Source organism: Xyrauchen texanus, chromosome 18 (assembly GCF_025860055.1).
Source record: "Xyrauchen texanus isolate HMW12.3.18 chromosome 18, RBS_HiC_50CHRs, whole genome shotgun sequence".
NCBI classification, from domain to species: Eukaryota; Metazoa; Chordata; class Actinopteri; order Cypriniformes; family Catostomidae; genus Xyrauchen; species Xyrauchen texanus.
Window position 1 is genome coordinate 44043862 of NC_068293.1, and position 26206 is coordinate 44070067.

The 26206-nt window shown below is 41.4% G+C and overlaps 1 protein-coding gene across 1 annotated transcript; it reads left to right on the plus strand.

Moving 5' to 3' along the window:
• Nucleotides 1-991: 991 nt before the first annotated feature.
• Nucleotides 992-25928, plus strand: LOC127658923 (epidermal growth factor-like protein 6). The gene is made up of 13 exons (XM_052148496.1): nucleotides 992-1216; nucleotides 5686-5792; nucleotides 7640-7732; nucleotides 7864-7983; nucleotides 8831-8950; nucleotides 10068-10202; nucleotides 10292-10414; nucleotides 11865-11927; nucleotides 15778-16032; nucleotides 22578-22652; nucleotides 22762-22857; nucleotides 23724-23986; nucleotides 25094-25928. Exons 1-13 carry the CDS (start codon nucleotides 1146-1148, stop codon nucleotides 25193-25195), a joined length of 1623 nt encoding a protein of 540 aa, XP_052004456.1. The 5' UTR covers nucleotides 992-1145; the 3' UTR covers nucleotides 25196-25928.
• Nucleotides 25929-26206: the final 278 nt, after the last annotated feature.

Sequence of the window (26206 nt, forward strand, 5' to 3'; positions counted from 1 at the left end):
TGGTGTTACTGGGGAGATCAGATCAGATGCTGGTGTTACTGAGGGAGATCAGATCAGATGCTGGTGTTACTGGGGAGATCAGATCAGATGCTGGTGTTACTGGGGAGATCAGATCAGATGCTGGTGTTACTGGGGAGATCAGATCAGATGCTGGTGTTACTGGGGGAGATCAGATCAGATGCTGGTGTTACTTGAGGAGATCTGATCTGATGCTGGTGTTACTGGGGGAGATCAGATCAGATGCTGGTGTTACTGGGGGAGATCAGATCAGATGCTGGTGTTACTGGGGGAGATCAGATCAGATGCTGGTGTTACTGGGGCAGATCAGATCAGATGCTGGTGTTACTGGGGCAGATCAGATCAGATGCTGGTGTTACTGGGGGAGATCAGATCAGATGCTGGTGTTACTGGGGGAGATCAGATCAGATGCTGGTGTTACTTGAGGAGATCTGATCTGATGCTGGTGTTACTGGGGGAGGACCATCATGTATCAGTTTCATCAAAATTCATTTTTGAGCTGCACCTCCTCAGAAACAAATCACTGCCTTAATGTACTTCAGTCACAGTACTTGTATTTTCTTATGTTCATAATGTCGTGTTAAATGCGTATTTTATTTTATATTGTATAGTGTATATTGTTATTATAGTTTTTATTTTATTTGATTCATTACCTGGTACCTTATTTTAATTCTATCTTTATTGTTATTTGTTACTATTTTATTATTATTATTTGTCTTGTTATTATCTGCTTTGTGTATTAATGCTTTGGCCATATTGTATGTAAACATTCATGCCAATAAAGTACTTTTAAATGAAATTGAACATTGAGAGAGAGAGACAGACAGACGAGAGAGAGAGAGAGGGAGTGTGAGAGAGACGAGAGAGAGACAGATAGACGAGAGAGAGAGAGAGAGAGAGAGAGAGAGAGGGAGTGAGAGAGAGAAAGACAGACGAGAGAGAGGGAGGGAGTGAGAGAGAGAGAGAGACCGACAGATGAGAGAGAGACAGACGAGAGAGAGAGAGAGAGAGATCAGCAATCTGCAGACTCCTCAGAGTTGGGTTTGGATTCTTTGCTAAACACTTGCAGGACTCAAACTACAAGAAGAACACATCAGTCAAAGAGATTGTGGGATTGTTTCTCAAATATGAATTATTCCACTTGGATTAGCGCTCTCTCATTCCTGTTATACTTTTCATTGGGGACAGCAGATTACAGGTAAGAGACCGTATCCTAGTACTGTACATCTTAAACAGCTTTGGCTGTTTTCTATCTTTCAAAGCACCCCAAAGCAAAGTTTAATATCTCATATAGAGACTTTATGGAGTTCTCAGTTATGTTTCTTTAAATGATGAACATAATTTACCCTTGAAGTCACAAATGAGTCAAAGGTTGAAATGAATGTGGATATCATAGCTCAGATCATTTGCTCTTGGGAGGATTTGATAATAAATATTTCAGTTCATGTTGAGATCTCTGAGCTTTGATTGCAGACTGTGGATTCTTGGCACAGTTTGAGACATTGTTGAGACCGGCAAAACTCTCAAGTTGCTCCATTTAATCTCATTGCTCTTTAGACCAACTTTGAAGATATTGGTGGTGAGCAGCTTATTTTGGCAAAATGTTAAATAGCAGAGCCACCTGTTCACACCAAATGAGAGGCTCCCATTTGCTTACGCTCTGTTCTGTATGGACAGTTTATTTACGTCGGTTCACAGATTCCCTCAGACGCTCTGGAGCCCAAACCAAATTTAGGTGCCAATGTGAGAAGACATCTGGAGCATTGAATTTGGACCCAGAGGAGAGAGGATGTTTGTAAAACACCCAATGAAATGTCACAGATAGTGTTAACAGGGCCTAAAGGAACGGATCACCCAAAAATTTAAATTCTGTCATTATTTACGCACCTTCCTGACTGATCTCACTGTGAATTCGGCGACAGTTGTCCGAAAGTTCTTCAGCTGAAATCGGACAGTGATTACTGATATTCGAACCACTGCCCCCAGTGGCCGAACCTGGAAGTGTTGTGTAAGTGTGAACATATGGGCAAGAGTGAGGTGAAAACTTTTCACCCAGTCCGATGCATCGCAATCTTTATTTGAGCGATATCGATATTGATTCTTAAATACCAAGATTTGTCTTTGACTAAATGTGCAACACTCCATTGAATAATGTCTCTTTTCCTTTACAGTCAGATGTTGATCAAAAACATCAAAACATAAGCATTTCATTCTAATCACAAACTACACGGATGAGTTAAAGAAGCCATTCAAGTCCTCTCTCATTAATATGCGCTCATTTCGAAAACTGCCGGTTTTCTTAAAGAGACAGTACCAATTTTATGTATCAACATGAACCGACTTGTTCTAGAACTGAAGGTTATTACTTGTAAATAGTATGAATTATGCATTGAACAATAAACTTGTAACAACATATAATACCGCAAAAATACAATATTATATTTACTCGTGGATTACATGGATTTGTACATTTTTAAAAAGCTAAAATATGACAAAATAATACAAATGTCAAATTAAATATAATTATTAAAATTAAGATTTCGTCATGTACCTAGTTAGAAGGACCCCTGTGTAATTAAACGCATTAGCTGGGAGAGAATTTCTTTTATTTATTAAAATAGTCATTATAACTTAAGTTTACCTATATGAACCGATAATGGATGAAATCGAAATGTTGTTGTTGAATGTGTTGTCCCTTCTTTGACCAAGTTGATACATGTATCATTCAGTGAGGATCATCACAGTCAGGGCTGGACTGGTAATCTGGCATACCGGGTAATCTGGCATTTTCCTGGTGGGGCGACGCACTTTTGAGCCAATCAGGTGCGGACTGGCCATTGGGAGAAACGAGCGGGCCGGCAGGTCGGCCGCAAAACGTGCCGAATGGGCCGCGATAAGCATTATGCAAAACGGACCACAAAATGGCAGTGCGCTATGCAGAAAATGACAGTTGCCATGTAAAATCCAGGGCCGAATTCTCATCCCAGTCCAGCCCTGATCACAGTCCCACTGGAAGCTGATGGCAGGTAATTTTGGTCCATGCTTCAGTCAGTGGCTCATGAAGAATCCCATGTCTTTTGAGTTTGCATCACTTCAATCCGTCTTAGTAGACCGATGTGAAGTCTGGCTGGCACATGCTGCAGTTGGTCATCATCACTCAGCGACACAGTGGGAATCAGACATCAGGAAGAGTTTTTGGTTCTGGCAGACCCAACTAAAGCAGCATAGCTATGAATTGGGTGATAAATTAGGTGTATATCTGGCTGAATAGACGAGTCATTAGTCTAGAGAGTCTTTAAACTGAGAGAGTGTGTCTGAATCCCGAACAGTGCTAGGAAGACTATTCCATAGTTTAGAAGCCAAATATGAAAATGACCTCCCTCCTTTTATGGATTTTGATATTCTCGGTATTGTTAACAGGCCAGAGTTGTGCAATCATAATGAGCGTGGTGGCTTCTAGCATGACAGAAGGTCACTTAAGTACTTTGGACCATTCAAAGCTTTGTAAGTAATTAACAGCATTTTAAAATGAATATAAACTTTAACAGGTAGCCAATGTAATGGCGATAAAATGGGGCTGATATGATCGTATATCTTGGTTCAAGTTTGCACTCTTGAGGCCATGAACATGAATCGAGTTTGCATTTTTTAGTTGAACTATTCTTTTAATAATGTAAGTGAATTGTCACGTCTTCATGTGTTCCGAAATAAGATAAACAACACCTGATTTAAGCCTGCTTTACTGTCAAATCTCAAAGCTCAAGTCTCTCATGCATGACACCAGCTCGAGAGAACTGGACCAGCTCACATTCCATGATCTGCTGATGAGATGCACGATTGCTATGAATAGTTCAAAGTTTAATTATAGCAGAAATGTGGTGAAGGAGAATTTAGAAGTTCCTCTAGAGGCATCTGTCAAACACTTGAGCATATCATGTATACAGAGGAGATGCTAGTGGTCATACTGACCTATGTCCTATCTGTTCAAATCTACACCGAATGTGTTTTCTTGTTTGTTTCTCTGGTTTTGCTGTTTTTACAGCTTTAATTAGCACAGACAGGTCTGAGCATTAGTAGGGCCCTTTGAAATGTGTTTTATTTATTTTTTCAAATACCGTTGTATTTATTTCCACAATTTTGTGTTCAACAGTTTAATTATATTTTATCACCAAAAATCTATGGTGTCATCTACTGCACACAAGAGTGCACATCATGCTCATGCTCATGATGATGATGTGTTTTTAGTGTATGAGCAGCCGGCTTCACGCATTTACTTAGAAGTGCACAGTACATGCAGACTGTTATTTTTTTAATTAAATTGCAGCCTTTTATGGTTTAATAATCACACTTAGAAAAAGATGCTGACTATCACACCTGGAGTCGTGAGTTTGAATCCAGGGCGTGCTGAGTGACTCCAGCCTGGTCTCCTTAGCAACCAAATTGGCCCAGTTGCTAGGGAGGGTAGAGTCACATGGGGTAACCTCCTCGTGGTCGCTATAATGTGGTTCGCTCTCGGTGGGGCGTGTGGTGAGTTGTGCGTGCTACATCTCCGCGGTAACGCACTCAACAAGCCACGTGATAAGATGCACAGATTGACGTCTCAGACACAGAGGCAACTGAGATTCGTCCTCTGGCACCCGGATTGAGGCGAGTCACTACGCCACCACGAGGACCTAGAGTGCATTGGGAATTGGGCATTCCAAATTGGGAAGAAAAAAGGGGAGAAAAACAAAAAATATTTTAATGAAATAAATAGGTTAGGCTTGCTGGTTACGCTAGTTAAGAAGCCTGATGGGGACACCAGCACACCAACATCTTTTTCTCTGGACCAGAAGCTCTTGCCCCCTTTTTGGATAAACTCCAGATAAATATGTCTGATTAAAATATTTAGCAACATTCATGTATTTTAGAAGGGAGGTCCCTCGCAAGGTGTAATTGACATTTAGGGGGTCCTTAGACTGGTATGCTGGTGTAACGGTAGCCAGCTGTTACGTGTTAGCTGGTGCAGTGTGTAAACCTCATTCTCCTGGCCTTAAGAGACGCATTAGCGACCGAGGCTAGAGGCCATGGCTTTATAGCCTTCTTGTTAATATAACCGGTCCTGCTCGACCCAATCTGAGCGGGATTTGAACCGGGGTCTGCGACACGGGAGGCGGGCGTGCTAACGAGGAGGCTAAAAGCTACAGCCTCTAGCGTCAGTCACTAGAGCGCCTCTTGAGGCCAGGGGAGTGAGGTTTAAACATACCGCACGGCTATCACGTACCAGCTGGCTCCCTTTACATTAGCGTGTCTGCCTCCCATGCCAGGGATCGCCTGTTTGAATCCCGCCCGGAGCGGGTTGAGTAGGAATGGTGACATTGGTGCCATGACCCGGATGGGAGTGAGGTGTAGGGGGTGAGTGTAAAGGTAGCTGGTACGTGATAGCTGTGCAGTGTGTAAGCCTCACTCTCCTGGATTTAAAAGATGCACTAGCGACAGATGCTAGTGCCTCATTGATCGCGTCCGACTACCATGCTGGGGAATGCTGGTTCGAATCTTGTTAGGAGTGGGTCGAGTAGGACCAGTGACACTGGTCGATGTTGGATATTACTGGTTTGTTAGCTGGTGGATTAGCATAGCTGTGTTGTTCACCATCAAAATATACTGGTCCTGCTGTTTCCCGTACAGGCAAAGAAGACAAATCCCAGCTCAGAGTCTGACAGGTGTGTGTCGCTATGGCAGCAGACTGGAGTGTTGCTTCGGCTGGAAGAAAAACAGTAAAGGCCATTGCGAAGGTAAATGAGTAGACATGAACAGTTCTGCAATGTGATTGAAGTTTCATCTTTATTTCCATCACCATGCATGTGCTGGAAATAATCCTTGTTGGGCACAAGTTAGCCTAACCTATCTAGTTATCTCAGTACAAAAAAAAGACATATAGACCATGTACACTGTATAGTTTTTTGGAGTGGCAACTACATTTAAATATGAGAGTGAATCATCTATATTATCATACAATATGTTTACAGAATAAATCCTATCGGATGAGATAAGACTTCAAAAATATTACAATTTGTGACAAGAATCAAAGCTGTCATGTGATTGAGTTTAGCTACTCTTGTACTTCAAAACATGAAATCACTGGGCCAATTTTCCTCCCACAAAATAATGTTATCTTTATTTTTTCCTGTGCTATGGTGCATTTAAACCATACAAACTATGATGGAAAATCTTGGAGACACAGAAGCTGGTGTCCAGACATGTACAGTTTAAGTCGGAAGTTTGCTTACTCTTTGGTTGAAGTCTTTCAAACTAATTTTTAAACCACTCCACAGATTTAATATTAGCAAACTATAGATTTGGCAAGACATCTGCTTTGTGCATGACATGAGTCATTTTTCCAACAATTGCTTACAGACCGATTGTGTCACTTTCAATTGACTATAATCACAATTCCAGTGGGTCAGAAGTTTACATACACTAAGTTAACTGTGCCTTTAAGCAGCTTGGAAAATTCCAGAACATTATGTCAAGCCTTTAGACAATTAGCCAATTAGCTTCTGATAGGAGGTGTACTGAATTGGAGTTGTACCTGTGGATGTATTTTAAGGTCTACCTTCAAACTCAGTGTCTCTTTGATTGACATCATGGGAAAATCAAAAGAAATCAGACAAGACCTCCACAAATCTGGTTTATCTTTGGGAGCAATTTCCAAACGCCTGAAGGTGCCACGTTCATCTGTACAAACAATAGTACACAAGTATAAACACCATGTGACCACACAGTCATCACACCGCTCAGGAAGGAGACACATTCTGTCTCCTAGAGATGAACGTAGTTTGTGTGAAAAGTGCAAATCAATCCCAGAACAACAGCAAAGGACCTTGTGAAGATGCTGGAGGAAACAGGTGGACGAGTATCTAGATCCACAGCAAAACCAGTCCTATATGGACATCACCTGAAAGACTCAGCAAGGAAGAAGCCGCTGCTCCAAAACCACCATAAAAAAGTCAGACTACAGTTTGCAAGTGCACATGGGGACAAAGATCTGACTTTAGGAGAAATGTCCTCTGATCTGATGAAACACATATTGAACTGTTTGGCCATAATGACCATCGGTATGTTTGGAGGGAAAAGGGTGAAGAACAGCATCCCAACTGTGAAGCATGAGGGTGCAGCATCATGTTGTGGGGGTGCTGCAGGAGGGACGGGTGCACTTCACTAAATAGATGATGACATCATGAGGAAGGAACATTATGTGGATATATTGAAGCAACATCTCAAGACATCAGACAGGAAGTTAAAGCTCGGTCACAAATGGGTCTTCCAAATGGACAATGACCCCAAACACACCTCCAAAGTTGTGGCAAAATGGCTTAAGGACAATAAAGTCAAAGTATTGGAGCGGGCATCACAAAGCGCTGACCTCAATCTGATAGAGCATTTGTGGGCAGAACTGAAAAGCGTGTGCGAGCAAGGAGGCCGACAAACCTGACTCAGTTACACCAGTTCTGTCTGGAGGAATGAAAAACTGAGCTTAAATGTATTTGGCTGATTTTTGTGCTGTCTGTGAACATACTTAACCTTCCTCTATAAGCGGTTTCCTTTATGAATAAATCTCTACCGTTGAATGTTTTACCAGCTCAGTGCGACCTGGGATGCAAACATGGCGAGTGTGTCGGTCCAAACAAATGCAAGTGCTTCTCTGGATACAGCGGAAAGACGTGTAGTCAAGGTTTGTGAGATTCAAGATGCATTATTAATCATCTGAGTCATTTGATTGTGGTCATCATCCGAGAAGTATGGTATTACATTGACTGTTGTTCTTGTCATTCATGATCCCTCTGTCTGTCTTTATGGTTTCAGATCTGAATGAGTGCGGTCTAAAGCCTCGACCCTGTGAACATCGATGCATGAACACATTCGGCAGCTACATGTGCTACTGTTTAAACGGGTACATGCTAATGCCCGACGGATCCTGTGCGAGTGAGTACTTCTGTTTGAATATGTGTGGACGTTTAAAGGGCAAGTTCAAAATAAAATGAAAATTCTCTCATTATTTACTCACCCTCATGTCGTTCCAAAACTGTATGCTGCGAGAAATACATTTTAAAGAAACGTTATTACGTACAGTTTTTAGTGACTACATGAGTCATGGTTCAAAAGACATTTCTGAAGCCATACGTTAGTTTTGTGGGAGAATCTGGCTCAAATTTAAGTTGTTATACACTGAAAATCTTCCCCATATGTATTAAAAAATGACGCATTGCGCAAGGTTTGATGACAAATGCCATCGATTCTCACGTGTGTCCCAATGACACAATGCGCCAGTCGAAGAATGAGTTTTGAAAGGTATCATTGATCAGTCCTGGACGGGGAAGAGAAATCGTCCCGGAATTTTACATAGCAACTGGCCCAATTGTTGTTGAGTGGGGGGTGTTCGCTGTCCTTGTCCCCGTATCACGGCGCCGTTTTGTGGTCCGTTCTGCATAACACGGCGGCTCATTTTAGCTTATCACGGCCCATTTGGCCCATTTCGCGGCCGACCCACCGGCCCGCTCGGTTGTCCCGATGCCCAGTCCAAAGTGCGTCGGCCCACCGGGAAAATGCCCGATATGCCAGATTTCCAGTCCAGCCCTGTCAGTGATTAATGACTTCTATTTCTGTCTTTTCATCACACAAAGGTATCGTATGTCTTCAGAAGACTCGGATTATAGCGCACAAGTCGTATGGACTACTTTTATGGTGTTTACGGTGAACTATTCCTTTAATATGATACACTGTAGCAAACTCCTCACAATGACAAATGTGCTTTGTTGATGTTTTTACGCAGACTCGAGGACGTGCTCTTTGGCTCATTGTCAGTACGGCTGTGAGGAGGTTCAGGGAGAGATTCGCTGTCTCTGTCCTTCTGCTGGTCTTCAGCTCGGACCTGATGGAAAGACCTGTGTCGGTGAGAACAACAAACGACACCAGCACTGTTGCTATAGCAACCATACCTTCATTGATGAAAATAATTGGAACGCTCAATGCCTTTGAATTACAGAGTCAGATTTCAGATAATGACTTTGGGATTTCCAGGCCTGGAAAAGGAAATGAATGGAAATTATCACCGTAAAACACCGAACACTTTACGATTAGTTTCCATTTATTGACATTACTAAATGCATTATCTATCATGAACTAACATTGAAAAATCTTTATATATTTTACATATTTTATTAATTTTGGCTAATGTTAATTTACAAATATACAATAGGTCATTGTTAGTTGATGTTAGTTCATAATGCATTTGCTTATTTAAGCCATTTTTTTAAGATTTACACATTTCAATTTTGTAACAAATTCCATCAAATTGAGTTCTGTCGTTTTTAACTAAATGTATTAAATCAATCAATCAATCAATAAAACTTTAAATATTTATTTGTAACTTTTGTTAAAGATTATTAAATTCAATTTCATTGGAAATTGTCAATTTTAATGCTAAAAGTCAATTTATGTCATTTTTGTTTTATATACAGACATTGTTTAAAAGCAGCTTTACAGGAAATGATGTCATAACAGAAAAAGAATAAAGCAGTTAGTCATCATTGTGCGGTTCGATTAAAAGGCGTTTGTGGATTTCAGTAAATAATATTTGTATTTAGACTCCCAGTGAGTAAGCCAAAGGTGAAAACTCAAAATAACCACACATATATATGTATATATACCACATGTACATATTTGTGATATGCATTTACAACTGTTAACAACATGAATACCTGTATGATAAAATCAACATTAGTCAAGATTAATAAGTGTATAAAAATATTGTTCATGTTTCTAAGGTAAGTTAACTAATGTTAAAGAATGCAAGTTTACTGTAAAGTGCATTTGAAAGATCTTAATTTATGGCCAGCTCCGAAACTATTCATTAAATGGCTCTTTGTGAGTGCAATCTCCAAAATAACATTCTTGAAATATCCTCAAACAGCTTGAAAAATCATGCAAATGCATTCGTCCAGAGGTGTGTGAACTCTGGAGCAAATGTCCACAGACAATATCCTGTTGATTCTCGTTTTCCCTTTTAGACATTGATGAATGTGCAACTGGCAAAAACCAGTGTGCGTTCAATCGCCAGTGTACCAACACGTTTGGAAGCTACTACTGCAAATGCCAGGGCGGTTACAATCTCATATATGTCAATGGCAAATACAGCTGCTTTGGTAAGAAAGATGCAATGGATACGTGGCCTAATTGCCAGTGGTTTTGATAGATTCATGGTTTGAATTAATATATATATATATATTTTCAGATATAAACGAGTGTGCTGCCAGCATACATAAGTGTTCTCACCATGCAGAGTGCATTAACACACACGGATCCTACAAGTGTAAATGCAAACAGGGTTTCCGTGGTAGCGGATTCGACTGTTCAGGTGAGCGATGACAACAAAATGTGATGAATTTGTGAGGTATGTGCAGAACAATATACTATAAATGTCTGCTGAAGGCTAAACAGAAGTTAAACTGAATATATGTTTCTTAGGATCTGAATGTTCTGGGTTCAAGCTCAATCGGCAGCTTTTGTGGCATAATGTTGATCACAACAAAAATGCATTTCAAATCGTCCCTCCTTTTCTTTAAATTAAGCAAAAATGTGTGTTACAGTGATGCACTTACAATTGAAGTCAACGGGGCCAATTTTTGGAGGGTTTAAATGCAGAAATTTGAAGCTTATAACTTTATGTGATGAGGAGGAGGTCCGGGCTGAGCTGTGAGTTCACATGGAGATCAAACCAGCAACCTTCTGCTTACCAGTTATGTGCTTTAGCCCACTACGCCACCACCGACTTAGAGCGCATTGGGAATTGGACGTTCCACATTGGGGAGGAAAAGGGAAAGAAAATGTACTTCTGTGCATATTAATCCATGCAAAAAATTCTTCTGTTTAAACTTGTGTATTATTTGAGCTGTAAAGTTGTTTAAATTGTCACTTTTACAGTCATTTTAGGGTTGACATTACATCGTCATGGCAACGAAGGTATAAAATTGTTTATATTCCACAGATAAGTAAGTCAGTAAGTGATTTTATGACAGTAAAATCATGTTAACACACATATTGTTTATGTGTTGATACTTTTGAAACAGTATTTTAATGTTTACAGATTAAACCCCATTGACTTGCATTGGGAGTGTCTCACTGGAGCACACATTTGTGCTTTATTTAAAGAAAAGATACCAGAAATGGATGTTGAGTGTATAGAGAATATTGCATATCAATATAAATGACATAAGTTACATAAGGGCTTACGTGTACATTTTTAGTTTGTGATCAGTGTCTAAAACTTTAGAAAAATACATCACAGAAAAAATACATTTTTAAAAGAAACAAAATGCCAAAGCAAACATTAGCGGTTCCAAAAGCCATTTCCTTTCAAGAGCTTTCTGAGTTTCACAGGTGTTCGGCAGGAACTGTGATTTAAATCCCACCTGTGTAAATATCTGTTTTTGTCCCGAGCAAAGGAAATGTGTTCTTCCGCAGGGATAATATGCAGATCTCTGAGGGTTTACATGCCACTGGAGTGAAATGATTTGCTTCTTTTGAAACAAATAAATGTCAGATCTCACAAATCAGATCTCTTTACAGAATATATTCTTCAGAAGTCTACTGCTTCTTAGTTGTAGTGGGCTAAAGCACATAAGTGGTCATCAGAAGGTTGCTGGTTCGATCCCCACAGCCACCACCATTGTGTCCTTGACCAAGGCACTTAACTCCAGGTTGCTCCGGGGGGACGTGTCTCCTCTAGAGTTTCAAAAGAGATCTCAACAATGTCTATGCTCAGATCAAAAGTCAAAGATCTCAATGTGTCCTCTGTATTTTTGTAGTCAAGCCTTTTTATCACAGGTCCTGGGATGCTGATAAAGGCAGTACTCGTGAGTTTCTGAACGGTGAGAGTGTTTTGAGACGCAGGCTAAATGTTTCACAGCTGTTTGTGGGGAAGGAAGTTGCCTCTAAGCTCCTCTCTTGACTGGTAACAAAAAGAAAATGCAAAACTAGTCTCAAATCAGGAGTTAGAGGGAATTTCGGCTATATCTCCCTACTTAGTGCTTTGCAAATGTGACCCAATGGACCTTACTGAGGGTAGACGTCTTATTTAGCTTAATAGACTGTGAGGGAGTGCGTTCGGCGGGTTCATGTTGATTGTTAAAATACACGTTCAAAACTCCAGAAAACATGAGTTATCATAATTAGAGACAACAAGCTACAACCTAATGAACAGATACCATGCACGTGTGCCTCACAGACTAGTTTCATTCATATCAGTTTGTCCTGGTATTTAAATTACGTGACTGTGGCGACATTTTTGCATTATGATATTACATAGCTCCTGAGACGTATCGCAGCAGTTTCGAGGTGAAATGTCCACTGTGTGGCGCTAAAAGCGAGTGAAATCTTCTCCCACACAGATGAGGATTTTAAGGTTACTGCTCAACAAATCTGACCTCCCGACCCTAATCCTTAAACCTAAATCTGACCGATAGTGTCAGAAAAGCAAATGTGAGATGAAAAACACTAGCACGTCATTTTGTGGTGCTTCTATGACACTTTGGGTTCTTGTGTGGACTTGTGTGCTCTTCAGGACTCGTACCCAGGGCTGGACTGGTAATCTGGCATACCGGGCATTTTCCCGGTGGGCCGACGCACTTTGGGGGTGATCAGGGGTGGACTGGCCATCGGGATAACCGATCGGCATCATTGTGTCGGCCGCGTAACGGGCCGAATGGGTCACGATAAGCTAAAACGAGCCGCCGTTCATTATGCAGAACGGACCACAAAACTCGCCGCGATATGCGAACCCGCTCCCCTTATGTCATCAGATAGCATTGTGTGAGGAATAGGGGGAAAGTAAGTGTTTATGAACTGATAATCTGCCATTTTACTCGTGATTTGTGTGAAAGGCAATAAATAAGTCATTCTTGTTGTAGCATCTCTAGTGTTCATTTCACCAGAAAACTGCTGTGAGCTACGTAAAAATCATTATGCTAATATATCAACTAGGGCTGTCAATTTAAGCCGTTAATTCTGTGCAATTAATTATATATAATACTGTATTTATAATTATACTTGTAAAGGGATTAATGGAGAGGAGTCTTCGAGAACCGGCTTGACGATATAAATAATATTTTAATACAACACTTAAACAAAAAACAAATACACACAGGTGTCGGACAGCTGCCCGTAAATCTCTCTCTCTCTCTCGCACTGCCATCTTCGGTCGGCCTTTATCCATCTCGAATAGTGGGAGAGAGAGAGAGAGAGAGAGAGAGAGAGAGAGAGAGAGAGAGAAAAACACTTACTCGCCACTTCTCCGATTCGCCGTAGCTTGGTCCTCGGCCACTCCTCCACCCTCTAATGAATGATAGCCACGCCTCCCCGGGCGGATCGGAGGCAGTCTTCTGGCCCCTGGCGGACGGAACGCCCCGCTGTGTTCTTGGGTAACAGAAGGTGTCTCCTCCACCCCTGGCATCGGTTCTCCTGCTCCAGGTAGTCAGTTAGGAGCCCCTTCTCCCTTCGCGGTTGGCGGCTGTACCTCCGCTCTCAGACGGATTGGCTCCTCCGTCACCCAGCAGATGGCTGCGGTTGCTCCGTAGGGGTGGATGATAGTGGAGAGGACTCTATTACGGTGCATCCTTCACGGATTTCGGCACCAGTGTAAAGGGATTAATGGAAAGGAGGCGGCGAGAATCGGCTTCCCAATATAAGGTGTCGGACAGCTGCCCGTAAATCTCTCTCTCTCCCGCATTGCCGTCTCCAGCCGGCCTTCATCCCTCTCGATTACTTATTAGCCTGATTAGGGGCCGGGTGTGTAGCATCACGACCGACCCCGCCCTCTGCCCTGCCACATTACCTATATCATTATTTAATCATTATACATTACATTTTTATTTGGGGGCTTTCTCTACAAACCTTAAATTTGCTATTAATTGCAATTATTTCTAATAATGTAATTAATTCAATAAAAAATGTAATAGATTGACAGCCCTAATAGTCACATGATTCTATGAGATGAGTTTGGGCGTCTTCCTTGACTAATGTCCATATTTCTGTCTTGATGTTTGCGATTGGCTTCATCCCCTGCAGATTTGCCCAGTGCTGCGCATGTTTCCTTCTCATCCCAGAACATGCACTCACGTTGTGCTGCCATCGCATGAATCAAATCAACATTTGGCTTTTATAAACCCTTTAAGGAAGATCTTTCCATGGCTTTAAACTCACAAGATCCTATTCCAGTTCTCTCATGCATCGTCTCATGCATTTTTTCTGTGGTTCTCAACTGGTTTTGCATTGGGCAACAAGTGGTGATGCAACAAAAGTAGCAAAATTGTATATTTTACAAAATGCTCAGAATAAAGCTGCGTACACACTGCCAGCGACAGCGACTCCATCCCATTCATTTTCAATGAGAGCACAGCGACCGTTGGCGACTAGATGTGGGCGTGTCCAGCGACTCGACAAAGTTGAGACAAGATCAACTTTATTCAAATGAAGAGCGACTAACGGAAGCGACAGCCAATAGGAGAGAAGACGGGAGAGCTCACGTGATCCTTCTCTCTCTCTCTCTCTCTCTCTCTCTCTCTCTCAGCTCCTGCAGTAACGGAAAGATGGATGAAAGGCTAATTCTTGCTGTTAGAAATGTTCCAGTGCTCTATGATATGTCTCTTCCCACGTACAAGGACATTTTTAAGAAAAATACTGCGTGAAAGGTGTATCTGAGATCGTGGGGATTTTATGGACCCAGACAGACCGACATTTGCATTTTCGCCACAGATAAACAGCCGCTCTGGCAAACAGCACGCCTTGTTTCTCATTCATCTTTGATATAAAGCATTTTATGTACTGATTCCATTTATATTTAGTCTTTTCCCTCCAAAATGTTTGTTTTTAGTGGCAAGAAAAGCGATTCGCTGTCAACAGCAATGGAATGACATCCGTGAATGTCATTTATAAACGTTACTAGGCAACCAGTAGTGGGAACGCCCACTAGCGACTTCACCGCCAGCCACTGGCGACCTGCAGCGACTTAAGCTGCGTACACACTGCCAGCGACTTTTTCGCTGCAGGTCGCTAGTGGCTGGCGGTGAAGGAGAGAGAGAGAAGGATCACGTGAGCTCTCCCGTCTTCTCTCCTATTGGCTGTCGCTTCCGTTAGTCGCTCTTCATTTGAATAAAGTTGAACTTGTCTCTACTTTGTCGCGTCGCTGGACACGCCCACATCTAGTCGCCAATGGTGAAACTGTGCTCTCATTGAAAATGAATGGGATGGAGTCGCTGTCGCGCGCGATGTCGCTGGCAGTGTGTACGCAGCTTAAAGCATTGTTCATAATAGCATAATAGACCCAACTATCATTTTAGTTTTGTAATGTCTCAGTAGCTAATAATTTACTGCCCAAAATACGTGTTTAATGTAGTCTGGGTGGTATTTACTTTGTCCTTATGTTGTTTTGTTGATAGTTTGACAATGAGGGGACACAACCTGTCCATGTTGACATCTGTCTAATTTGACGAGCTTCTACCACGCAGATTTTGACGTGAACAACAAAAGATTTGGGATGCGTTTTCTCGTTATTAATTACAGTATGCTTACATTTATTTTGATTGACATGTTATTGTTTACATTTAGCATTGTTGTTCCCTGTGACACATATTTGGACACTACAACCATCCAGTTCAGAACCACTTTGTTGCTGTATCATATTTGATTGCATGGGTGAATGCAATGTTTTTTAATCTTCTGCAGCGATTCCTGATGCCCCCAACAAGCTCCGTATTCTGGGGGGCAAATTTGACAACACCATCCCAGAACCCGTGGTGACCGCGTCTCCACGACACCACATGCAGCCCTTTGACTATGATGGCGAGGTCTACGTCGGCCCTTCAGAGGAAACTCCGGTGTTTCCTGAGAAAGAGAGGGATTACGATGAGGAGGAGGAAGAGGGAGAAGACACGGGAAATCAGCTGGAAGACGAGGAGCTGAATGCCAGAGATGTTTTCTGTGAGTTATCTTCAGCTCTCACTAGAAATACTCCCTCCTCTTCTCTAGAGTAGGTTAGCATGGCTAGAGTAATCCCTTGAGATGTGGGTAATGTGCTGACTCGAGCTATGGCAGGGAAAGTAGAGTTGATATGCATAACAGAATATATTTGGCTCACTTATAGACCGCAACAGTCCTGTTCCGGATGTAAAGGCAGATCTACTAATCTAATTTGGTAGTTTAGTGTTAGGGGTTTGGGTTAGGTTAGGGTTAGCGATTTTGGGTTAGGGTTAGGTTAGGGTTAGGTGTTAGATTACGTTAGGTTCGGGTTAGTTAAGGGTTAGGGGGATTAGGTTTAGGTTAGATTAAATGGTGCGTTAGTTTAGTATTAGGGGTTAGGGTTTGGTTTGGGTTAGTGATATCGTTAGGTTAGATTTATGTTAGGTTTAGCGTTAGCGTTAGGTTAGGTTAGGGTTTAGGGCTAGTTTTAGTTTAGGGTTAGGCGTTTCTTTTCAGAAAGCGTGTGCATATAAATGATGTGCAATTTATTCTTTGAAAAATCCACCTCAATCATTTAAGTAAATTTAAATCTACATAATCTCCCCTCTGTCCTTGATATTGTCAAAGGGAAGGCAGGAGGAGACAAGTCTGAGACACACAGGAGCTCTGGCGAGACATTCCACTCTTAATGCCCGAAGGTACTTCTCCTCAGAGCCCTTTCCCTCGCCGGAAAGACCTGAAGCCTGTTATTAGGACATCTGTTTGACAGTGAGGCTCAGTGTCTGTCATCAGTCCAGTAATCTTCTACGAACCCTCGGCTTTTTCAGTGAGGCTGAGAACATATCTGCGCTACAGCAACGACATCAGCGCTTCAGTCAGAGTGCACTAGCAAACATGAAGCTGCAGACGAGTGTCCACATGCACATCCAAAAAGACCTTCATGATTTCTCCATTAGATCAGATGTTTGTCGCTAGTCATGTTTTCACTTCTCAAAAGCTAAATGAAGCTGATAGTGTTTGCAAGGCAACACTGTATTGATATTCCTCATGCATTGGACAAATGTCTGGCTTTCCTTCCTAATTTTTAGTGAAACTACAGTCGAACTACTCTTTATTTATTTATGCAATCAGTTCTGTATGCATAATATCACCTGATCGTTGTACAGTGTATTTAAAGGGACAGTTCACCCACAAATGAAAAATCTCTCATTATTTACTCACCCTCATGATATCCCAGGTGTGTTTGACTTTCTTTCTTCAGCAGAACACATTTGAAGAAAAATAGAAAAATATCTCAGAAGGTCCTTAAAATGCAAGTGGATGGGTATCAGACATTTGAAGCTCCAAAAATCAGAGACAGTCAGCATAAACGTCATCCATATGACTCCAGCGGTTAAATTAATGTCTTATAAAGCTACACGATCGCTTTTGGTGCAAAAAAGTATTTAAGTACTTTTTAACAATAATTCAATGCTTACAGGAAGCTTTAGGAGAACACCGCATTCACGCTGACACTTGGTTAGGGTTAGTTAGGTTAGGGTTAACGTTAGGTTAGGTTAGGTTTAGGTTATCGTTATGTTATGTTAGGTTAGGTTAGGTTAGGGTTAGTGTTAGGTTAGGGTTAGGTTAGGTTTAGCATTAGGTTAGTGTTAGGTTAGGTTAGGTTTAGGGTTATTGTTAGGTTAGGTTAGGTTTAGGGTTATTGTTAGGTTAGGGTTAGGTTAGGTTAGTATTATGTTAGGTTAGGGTTAGTGTTAGGTTAGGGTTAACGCTGGGTTAGATTAGGGTTATGTTTGGTTTAGGTTTAGGTTGGGTTATGTTAGGTTAGGGTTTTGTTAGGTTAGGGTTATCATTAGGTTAGAGTTAGGTTAGGTTATGTGTTAGTGTTAGTGTTAGAGTTATATTATGTTAGGGTTAGCATTAGGTTAGTGTTAGGTTAGGTTATGTGTTAGTGTTAGGTTAGGTTATGTTATGTTAGGGTTAGCATTAGGTTAGTGTTAGGTTAGGTTATGTGTTAGTGTTAGGTTAGGGTTATGTTATGTTAGGGTTAGCATTAGGTTAGTGTTAGGTTAGGTTATGTGTTAGTGTTAGGTTAGGGTTATGTTATGTTAGGGCTAGCATTAGGTTAGTGTTAGGTTAGGTTATGTGTTAGTGTTAGGTTATGGTTTTGTTAGGTTAGGGTTATCATTAGGTTAGAGTTAGGTTAGGTTATGTGTTAGTGTTAGGTTAGGGTTATGTTATGTTAGGGATAGCATTAGGTTAGTGTTAGGTTAGGTTATGTGTTAGTGTTAGGTTAGGGTTATGTTATGTTAGGGCTAGCATTAGGTTAGTGTTAGGTTAGGTTATGTGTTAGTGTTAGGTTATGGTTTTGTTAGGTTAGGGTTATCATTAGGTTAGAGTTAGGTTAGGTTATGTGTTAGTGTTAGGTTAGGGTTATGTTATGTTAGGGTTAGCATTAGGTTAGTGTTAGGTTAGGTTATCTGTTAGTGTTAGTGTTAGGTTAGGGTTATGTTATGTTAGGGTTAGCATTAGGTTAGAGTTAGGTTAGGTTATGTGTTAGTGTTAGGTTATGGTTTTGTTAGGTTAGGGTTAGCATTAGGTTAGAGTTAGGTTAGGTTATGTGTTAGTGTTAGGTTAGGGTTATGTTAGGTTAGGGTTAGCATTAGGTTAGAGTTAGGTTAGGTTATGTGTTAGTGTTAGGTTAGGGTTATGTTAGGTTAGGGTTAGCATTAGGTTAGAGTTAGGTTAGGTTATGTGTTAGTGTTAGTGTTAGGGTTATGTTATGTTAGGGTTAGCATTAGGTTAGTGTTAGGTTAGGTTATGTGTTAGTGTTAGGTTAGGGTTAGCATTAGGTTAGAGTTAGGTTATGCGTTAGTGTTAGTGTTAGGGTTATGTTATGTTAGGGTTAGCATTAGGTTAGTGTTAGGTTAGGTTATGTGTTAGTGTTAAGTTTGGGTTATGTTAGGTTAGGGTTAGCATTAGGTTAGAGTTAGGTTAGGTTATGTGTTAGTGTTAGTGTTAGGGTTATGTTATGTTAGGGCTAGCATTAGGTTAGTGTTAGGTTAGGTTATGTGTTAGTGTTAGGTTAGGGTTATGTTAGGTTAGGGTTAGCATTAGGTTAGAGTTAGGTTAGGTTATGTGTTAGTGTTAGTGTTAGGTTAGGGTTATGTTATGTTAGGGTTAGCATTAGGTTAGTGTTAGGTTAGGTTATGTGTTAGTGTTAGGTTAGGGTTAGCATTAGGTTAGAGTTAGGTTAGGTTATGTGTTAGTGTTAGTGTTAGTGTTAGGGTTACGTTAGGTTAGGGTTAGCATTAGGTTAGTGTTAGGTTAGGTTATGTGTTATTGTTAGGTTAGGGTTATGTTAGGTTAGGGTTAGCATTAGGTTAGAGTTAGGTTAGGTTATGTGTTAGTGTTAGGTTAGGGTTATGTTAGGTTAGGGTTAGCATTAGGTTAGTGTTAGGTTAGGTTATGTGTTATTGTTAGGTTAGGGTTATGTTAGGTTAGGGTTAGCATTAGGTTAGAGTTAGGTTAGGTTATGTGTTAGTGTTAGGTTAGGGTTATGTTAGGTTAGGGTTAGCATTAGGTTAGTGTTAGGTTAGGTTATGTGTTAGTGTTAGGTTAGGGTTATGTTAGGTTAGGGTTAGCATTAGGTTAGAGTTAGGTTAGGTTATGTGTTAGTGTTAGTGTTAGGGTTACAGTGAGGAAAATAAGTATTTGAACACCCTGCTATTTTGCAAGTTCTCCCACTTAGAAATCATGGAGGGGTCTGAAATTGTCATCATAGGTGCATGTCCACTGTGAGAGACATAATCTAAAAAAAAAATCCAGAAATCACAATGTATGATTTTTTAACTATTTATTTGTATGATACAGCTGCAAATAAGTATTTGAACACCTGTCTATCAGCTAGAATTCTGACCCTCAAAGACCTGTTAGTCTGCCTTTAAAATGTCCACCTCCACTCCATTTATTATCCTAAATTAGATGCACCTGTTTGAGGTCGTTAGCTGCATAAAGACACCTGTCCACCCCATACAATCAGTAAGAATCCAACTACTAACATGGCCAAGACCAAAGAGCTGTCCAAAGACACTAGAGACAAAATTGTACACCTCCACAAGGCTGGAAAGTGCTACGGGAAATTGCCAAGCAGCTTGGTGAAAAAAGGTCCACTGTCGGAGCAATCATTAGAAAATGGAAGAAGCTAAACATGACTGTCAATCTCCCTCGGACTGGGGCTCCATGCAAGATCTCACCTCGTGGGGTCTCAATGATCCTAAGAAAGGTGAGAAATCAGCCCAGAACTACACGGGAGGAGCTGGTCAATGACCTGAAAAGAGCTGGGACCACCGTTTCCAAGGTTACTGTTGGTAATACACTAAGACGTCATGGTTTGAAATCATGCATGGCACGGAAGGTTCCTCTGCTTAAACCAGCACATGTCAAGGCCCGTCTTAAGTTTGCCAGTGACCATTTGGATGATCCAGAGGAGTCATGGGAGAAAGTCATGTGGTCAGATGAGACCAAAATAGAACTTTTGGTCATAATTCCACTAACCGTGTTTGGAGGAAGAAGAATGATGAGTACCATCCCAAGAACACCATCCCTACTGTGAAGCATGGGGGTGGTAGCATCATGCTTTGGGGGTGTTTTTCTGCACATGGGACAGGGCGACTGCACTGTATTAAGGAGAGGATGACCGGGGCCATGTATTGCAAGATTTTGGGGAACAATCTCCTTCCCTCAGTTAGAGCATTGAAGATGGGTCGAGGGTGGGTCTTCCAACATGACAATGACCCGAAGCACACAGCCAGGATAACCAAGGAGTGGCTCTGTAAGAAGCATATTAAGGTTCTGGCGTGGCCTAGCCAGTCTCCAGACCTAAACCCAATAGAGAATCTTTGGAGGGAGCTCAAACTCCGTGTTTCTCAGCGACAGCCCAGAAACCTGACTGATCTAAAGAAGATCTGTGTGGAGGAGTGGGCCAAAATCCCTCCTGCAGTGTGTACAAACCTGGTGAAAAACTACAGGAAACGTTTGACCTCTGTAATTGCAAACAAAGGCTACTGTACCAAATATTAACATTGATTTTCTCAGGTGTTCAAATACTTATTTGCAGCTGTATCATACAAATAAATAGTTAAAAAATCATACATTGTGATTTCTGGATTTTTTTTTTAGATTATGTCTCTCACAGTGGACATGCACCTACGATGACAATTTCAGACCCCTCCATGATTTCTAAGTGGGAGAACTTGCAAAATAGCAGGGTGTTCAAATACTTATTTTCCTCACTGTATGTTATGTTAGGGTTAGCATTAGGTTAGGTTATGTGTTAGTGTTAGTGTTAGGTTAGGGTTTTGTTAGGTTAGGGTTATCATTAGGTTAGTGTTAGGTTAGGTTAGGTTATCTGTTAGTGTTAGTGTTAGGTTAGGTTATGTGTTAGTGTTAGGTTAGGGTTATGTTAGGTTAGGGTTATCATTAGGTTAGAGTTAGGTTAGGTTATGTGTTAGTGTTAGGTTAGGGTTATGTTATGTTAGGGTTAGCATTAGGTTAGTGTTAGGTTAGGTTAGGTTTAGGGTTATTGTTAGGTTAAGGTTAGGTTAGGGTTAGATTAGGTTAGCATTATGTTAGGGTTAGGTTAGATTTAGGTCAGGGTTATCTTAGGGTTATGTTATGTTAGGGTTAGGTTTAGCTTTAGGTTAGGGTTAGGTTAGGTTTAGGTTGGGGTTATGTTAGTTTAGGGTTAGGGGTAGCGTTAGTGTTGGGTTAGGTTAGGTTTAGGTTTAGGTTTTGTTAGGTTAGGGTTAGGATTGGGTTATGGTTAGGTTAGCATTAGGTTAGTGTTAGCATTAGGTTAGTGTTAGCATTATGTTAGGGTTAGGTTAGGGTTATGTTAGGTTAGGGTTAGGTTATGTTAGGTTAGCATTAGCATTAGCATTAGCATTAGGGTTAGGGTTAGGTTAGGGGTTAGGAGTTTCTGTTCAGAAGGGTGTGCACAGAAATGGTCATGAGCAGGTGCAATTCATTCTTCATAAACTCCTCCTCAATCTTTTAACATGCCTTAAAGAGAGTCCCTAAGTATCTGGGACTTCCACAACAGATACAGAGCAGCAATTGTTGTGATATCGGCCATGGTTGATGGCGGAAAAATAAGTTGTCGTAGAAGCCCCTCCTCCTGTCCTTTTCCCACGGATTCGCACTACTCGCGCAAATTGATTGGAAAAATAATGTGATTTTTACTTCCGGAACCAGACTGTTGCGCTCTGTGGTGTCACACGTTTGCATACTGTAATGCTAGTACTCTTTCTCACTTCTGTTCGCTGAATTCATCATTTTCTTCTTGCACAAGTAGCTGATTTTTCATTGGAAAGACAGTATTGCATTCTGCGTTGACTGACGTGCACAAGCTGCAAAAAAAAAAAAAAAAACAAGACACAATTTTCTTCAGCAAATGCAAATGTAGTTGACATAATTTTTCAGTTGTAATGGCCGCTGTTGACGTGTGTTGATGGTGTTCAGCACGTTCTGTCAGTTCTTTTGGTTTGATTTTTTTCCTTTTCTAGTTCCAGATGACTTTGTGCCTGTTTATGGTCCAGACACAGAACCCAAAGAGATTCACGCAGCGCCACTGAGGGAAAGTAAGAGAACTCTTTTAGATTTGCTTTTGTCTTTTCAACATGAAATTAATTGTAAAAAGGACGTGCTTAGTGAGTATGTTTTTAATAATGATGTGTTTTGCTCGATCAGGTTTCCTGACCGACTGTAATTTTGATCAAGGTGCGTGTGAATGGGTTCAGGATAATGAAGATGATATGGACTGGACCATCAAGTATCATGAAAATGGTACATATTTAACTCCCAAAAATGGTGGAAATCCCAAAAATACTGGATTATTGGATTAGATTAATCCATTTCTAATATCTTCTTCTATAAACAGATGTATCTTCCATTTATATCTTGCAGTATTATATTTTTCTCATCAACAGTGTTCTTAAAAGCATTTAATTATCCTCATAATGCATCTTTTTCGTCTTTCCCATCATCAATGAACATTTTCTTGAGTGATTTCGTTAATGAGATCAACACTGGCTAAAAGATCAGAAGTTGCGTGCTTTTAACACAATTTACTCGTGCATAATGAACACAAGATACTAACGTGATTTGGAAAAACAAAAATAAATATTTTGTCCCTTTTTGCTTTCCGTAGTTCAGCTGACAAATTATTTTTTTTTTATTCCCTTTTCTCCCCAATTTGGAATGCCTAACCCTAACCCCTATTACTTGGTAGGTCCTCGTGGTGGTGCGGTTACTCATCTCAATCCGGGTGGTGGAGGACGAGTCTCAGTTGCCTCCGCTTCTGAGACCGTCAATCGGCGCATCTGATCATGTGACTCGTTGTGCATGACAGCGTGGAGACTCACAGCATGTGGAGGCTCATGCTACTCTCCACGATCCACACACAACTCACCACACGCCCCATTGAGAGAACCACTAATCACCACCACGAGGAGGTTACCCCATGTGACTCTACCCTCCCTAGCAACCGGGCCAATTTGGTTGCTAAGGAGACCTAGCTGGAGTCACTAAGCATGCCCTGGGATTCCAACTTTGCGACTCCAGGTGTGCTAGTCAGCGTCAATACTCGATGAGATACCCAGACCCCCCTAAAGCCAGTAAATGGAAAATGCTTCATTGTTTTTTATTTTTAGGAAGAGAATACTACCTGGTTCTACACGGTCTTATTGGCAACAGGAAGGAGCAGGCGAGGATGAAGCTGCTTCTGGATGATTACATGCGTCAGAGCATCTTCTGTCTTAAATTCGATTACCGTATCCTGGGACAGAACACGGGCGTCTTACGAGTGACGTCGGACAACAGTGCCTTTACCATATGGGAGAGAAGACAGAGTCGCAACCAGGATTGGCAAACAGAAAATATTACAATCACCTGGACGGAAACAGCTCCAGAAGCGGTAAGGATCTGCCAGTCACGGTTAATAAAACGTGTGAACCAAATTAAGAAGCGTATCATTTCTAATGCAATTTGCAGAACTGCCTCAATTTCATTAAAGGAGTAGTGTGTCATTTCTGCACCACTCGCTGCACCAAAGAGAATTACAAAAATATAGATGCTAATAGCTAGCCTGCCATTGGGAGCATCTTGGGGTTCAGTGTCTTTCCCAAGGACACTTCAGCATGTGGAGTCATGTGGGCCCAGTGGGTGGTTGTCCACCAATCGCAGGGTTGGTGGTTCGATTACCAGCTGTCCATCAATTGCAGTGTTGGTGGTTCGATTCCCAGCTGTCCAACAATCGCAGGGTTGGTGGTTCGATTACCAGCTGTCCATCAATCGCAGGGTTGGTGGTTCGATTCCCAGCTGTCCAACAATCGCAGGGTTGGTGGTTTGATTCCCAGCTGTCCAACAATCGCAGGGTTGGTGGTTCCATTCCCGGCTGTCCAACAATCGCAGGGTTGGTGGTTTGATTCCCAGCTGTCCAACAATCGCAGGGTTGGCGGTTTGATTCCCAGCTGTCCATCAATCGCAGGGTTGGTGGTTCAATTCCCGGCTGTCCACCAATCGCAGGGTTGGCGGTTTGATTCCCGCCCACATGACTCCACATGCCGAAGTGTCCTTGAGCAAGACACTGAACCACAAGTTGATCCCAATGACAGGCTAGCGCCTTGCATGGCAGCTCTGCCATCATTGGTGTGTGAATGTGTGTGTGAATGAGATGCAGTGTAAAGCGCTTTGAATACCGCCAATAAAAAGAGAGTAATTCAGTCCCTGTCATATCTGCTGGAGGGGCATCAAGGGACGCTTAAATTAACATGAAACGTCATTTAAAACTCATTTGACTTCTGTAATGTGACGTAACTATAAGTGATCTTCGGCGAGAAAAAATATAGTGCAGAATTTGATTTTATTCATCAGGAATTGATTGGATGGTGATAAGTGGTCTCTGTAAGACAGGTAATAAGATATACATTTTTATAGATATAACTATATAGATATCTATATATACATTTAGCCAATGTGTGAACATACTGGCATTAAGTGACTATGTTTCTTATGATTTCAGCTCATCTTTGAGGCCAAGCGGGGGAAGTCGGTCACCGGAGAGATCGGGCTGGATCATGTAGTGCTCTTCTCAGGACCCTGTTCAGATGATAAAGTCTTTTAAGGACACTACAAAGGACATTGTTTTGTGTTTGTGTATGTGTGCCTTTTCAAATCATATAGACAGCAATGAAAAAGACAGGTAATACCTGTATATGCAAATGAAAAATATGATGATACGTTCATGTAAGTGTTATTAATGTTATGTAAATTATTTTTTTTATATATCCCCTTTTCTCCCCAATTTGGAATGCCCATTCCCACTACTTAGTAGGTCCTCGTGGTGGCGCGGTTACTCGCCTCAATCCGTGTGGCGGAGGACAAGTCTCGGTTGCCTCCGCTTCTGAGACCGTCAATCCGCGCATGTGATCACGTGACTCGTTGTGCATGACACCGCGGAGACTCACAGCATGTGGAGACTCATGCTACTCTCCACGATCCACACACAACTCACCACACGCCCCATTGAGAGCGAGAACCACTAATCACCACCACGAGGAGGTTACCCCATGTGACTCTACCCTCCCTAGCAACTGGGCCAATTTGGTTGCTAAGGAAACCTGACTGGAGTCACTCAGCACGCCCTGGATTCAAACTCACGACTCCAGGTGTGATAGTCAGCGACAATACTCGCTGAGCTAGCCAGACCCCATTAATGTGATGTTCTTGAGGTTCCTGAAAGGTTTGTAGGTAGTCACCATTCACTATTTGTATAATTATATAAACATTGTAACGCTATTACAGCTGTAAAGTTTGCATTACTGTTGCCTTACATTAAAATGTATTAAGAGTTTTAACATTTTGACACATTCATGTAATACATTTTTCATAGTTAAATTCCAAAACAATACTGGGGGAGACATTTTAACTCAATAACACCACAAAGTTGAGTTTTTGATACGTTCACACAGTCAGCGTTTGGGATTGACAACCGTATTTACTTACGCGAGTCTTGAAATGTCCTGTTCGGTAGCAGTTCGAATACTGTCTGTGCTACACACTCTCGCGGCAAAATCGTCAGGATTAGTACGACTTTTCTAAATTTGGCTAATTTGAATGATATCATGCGACTGCT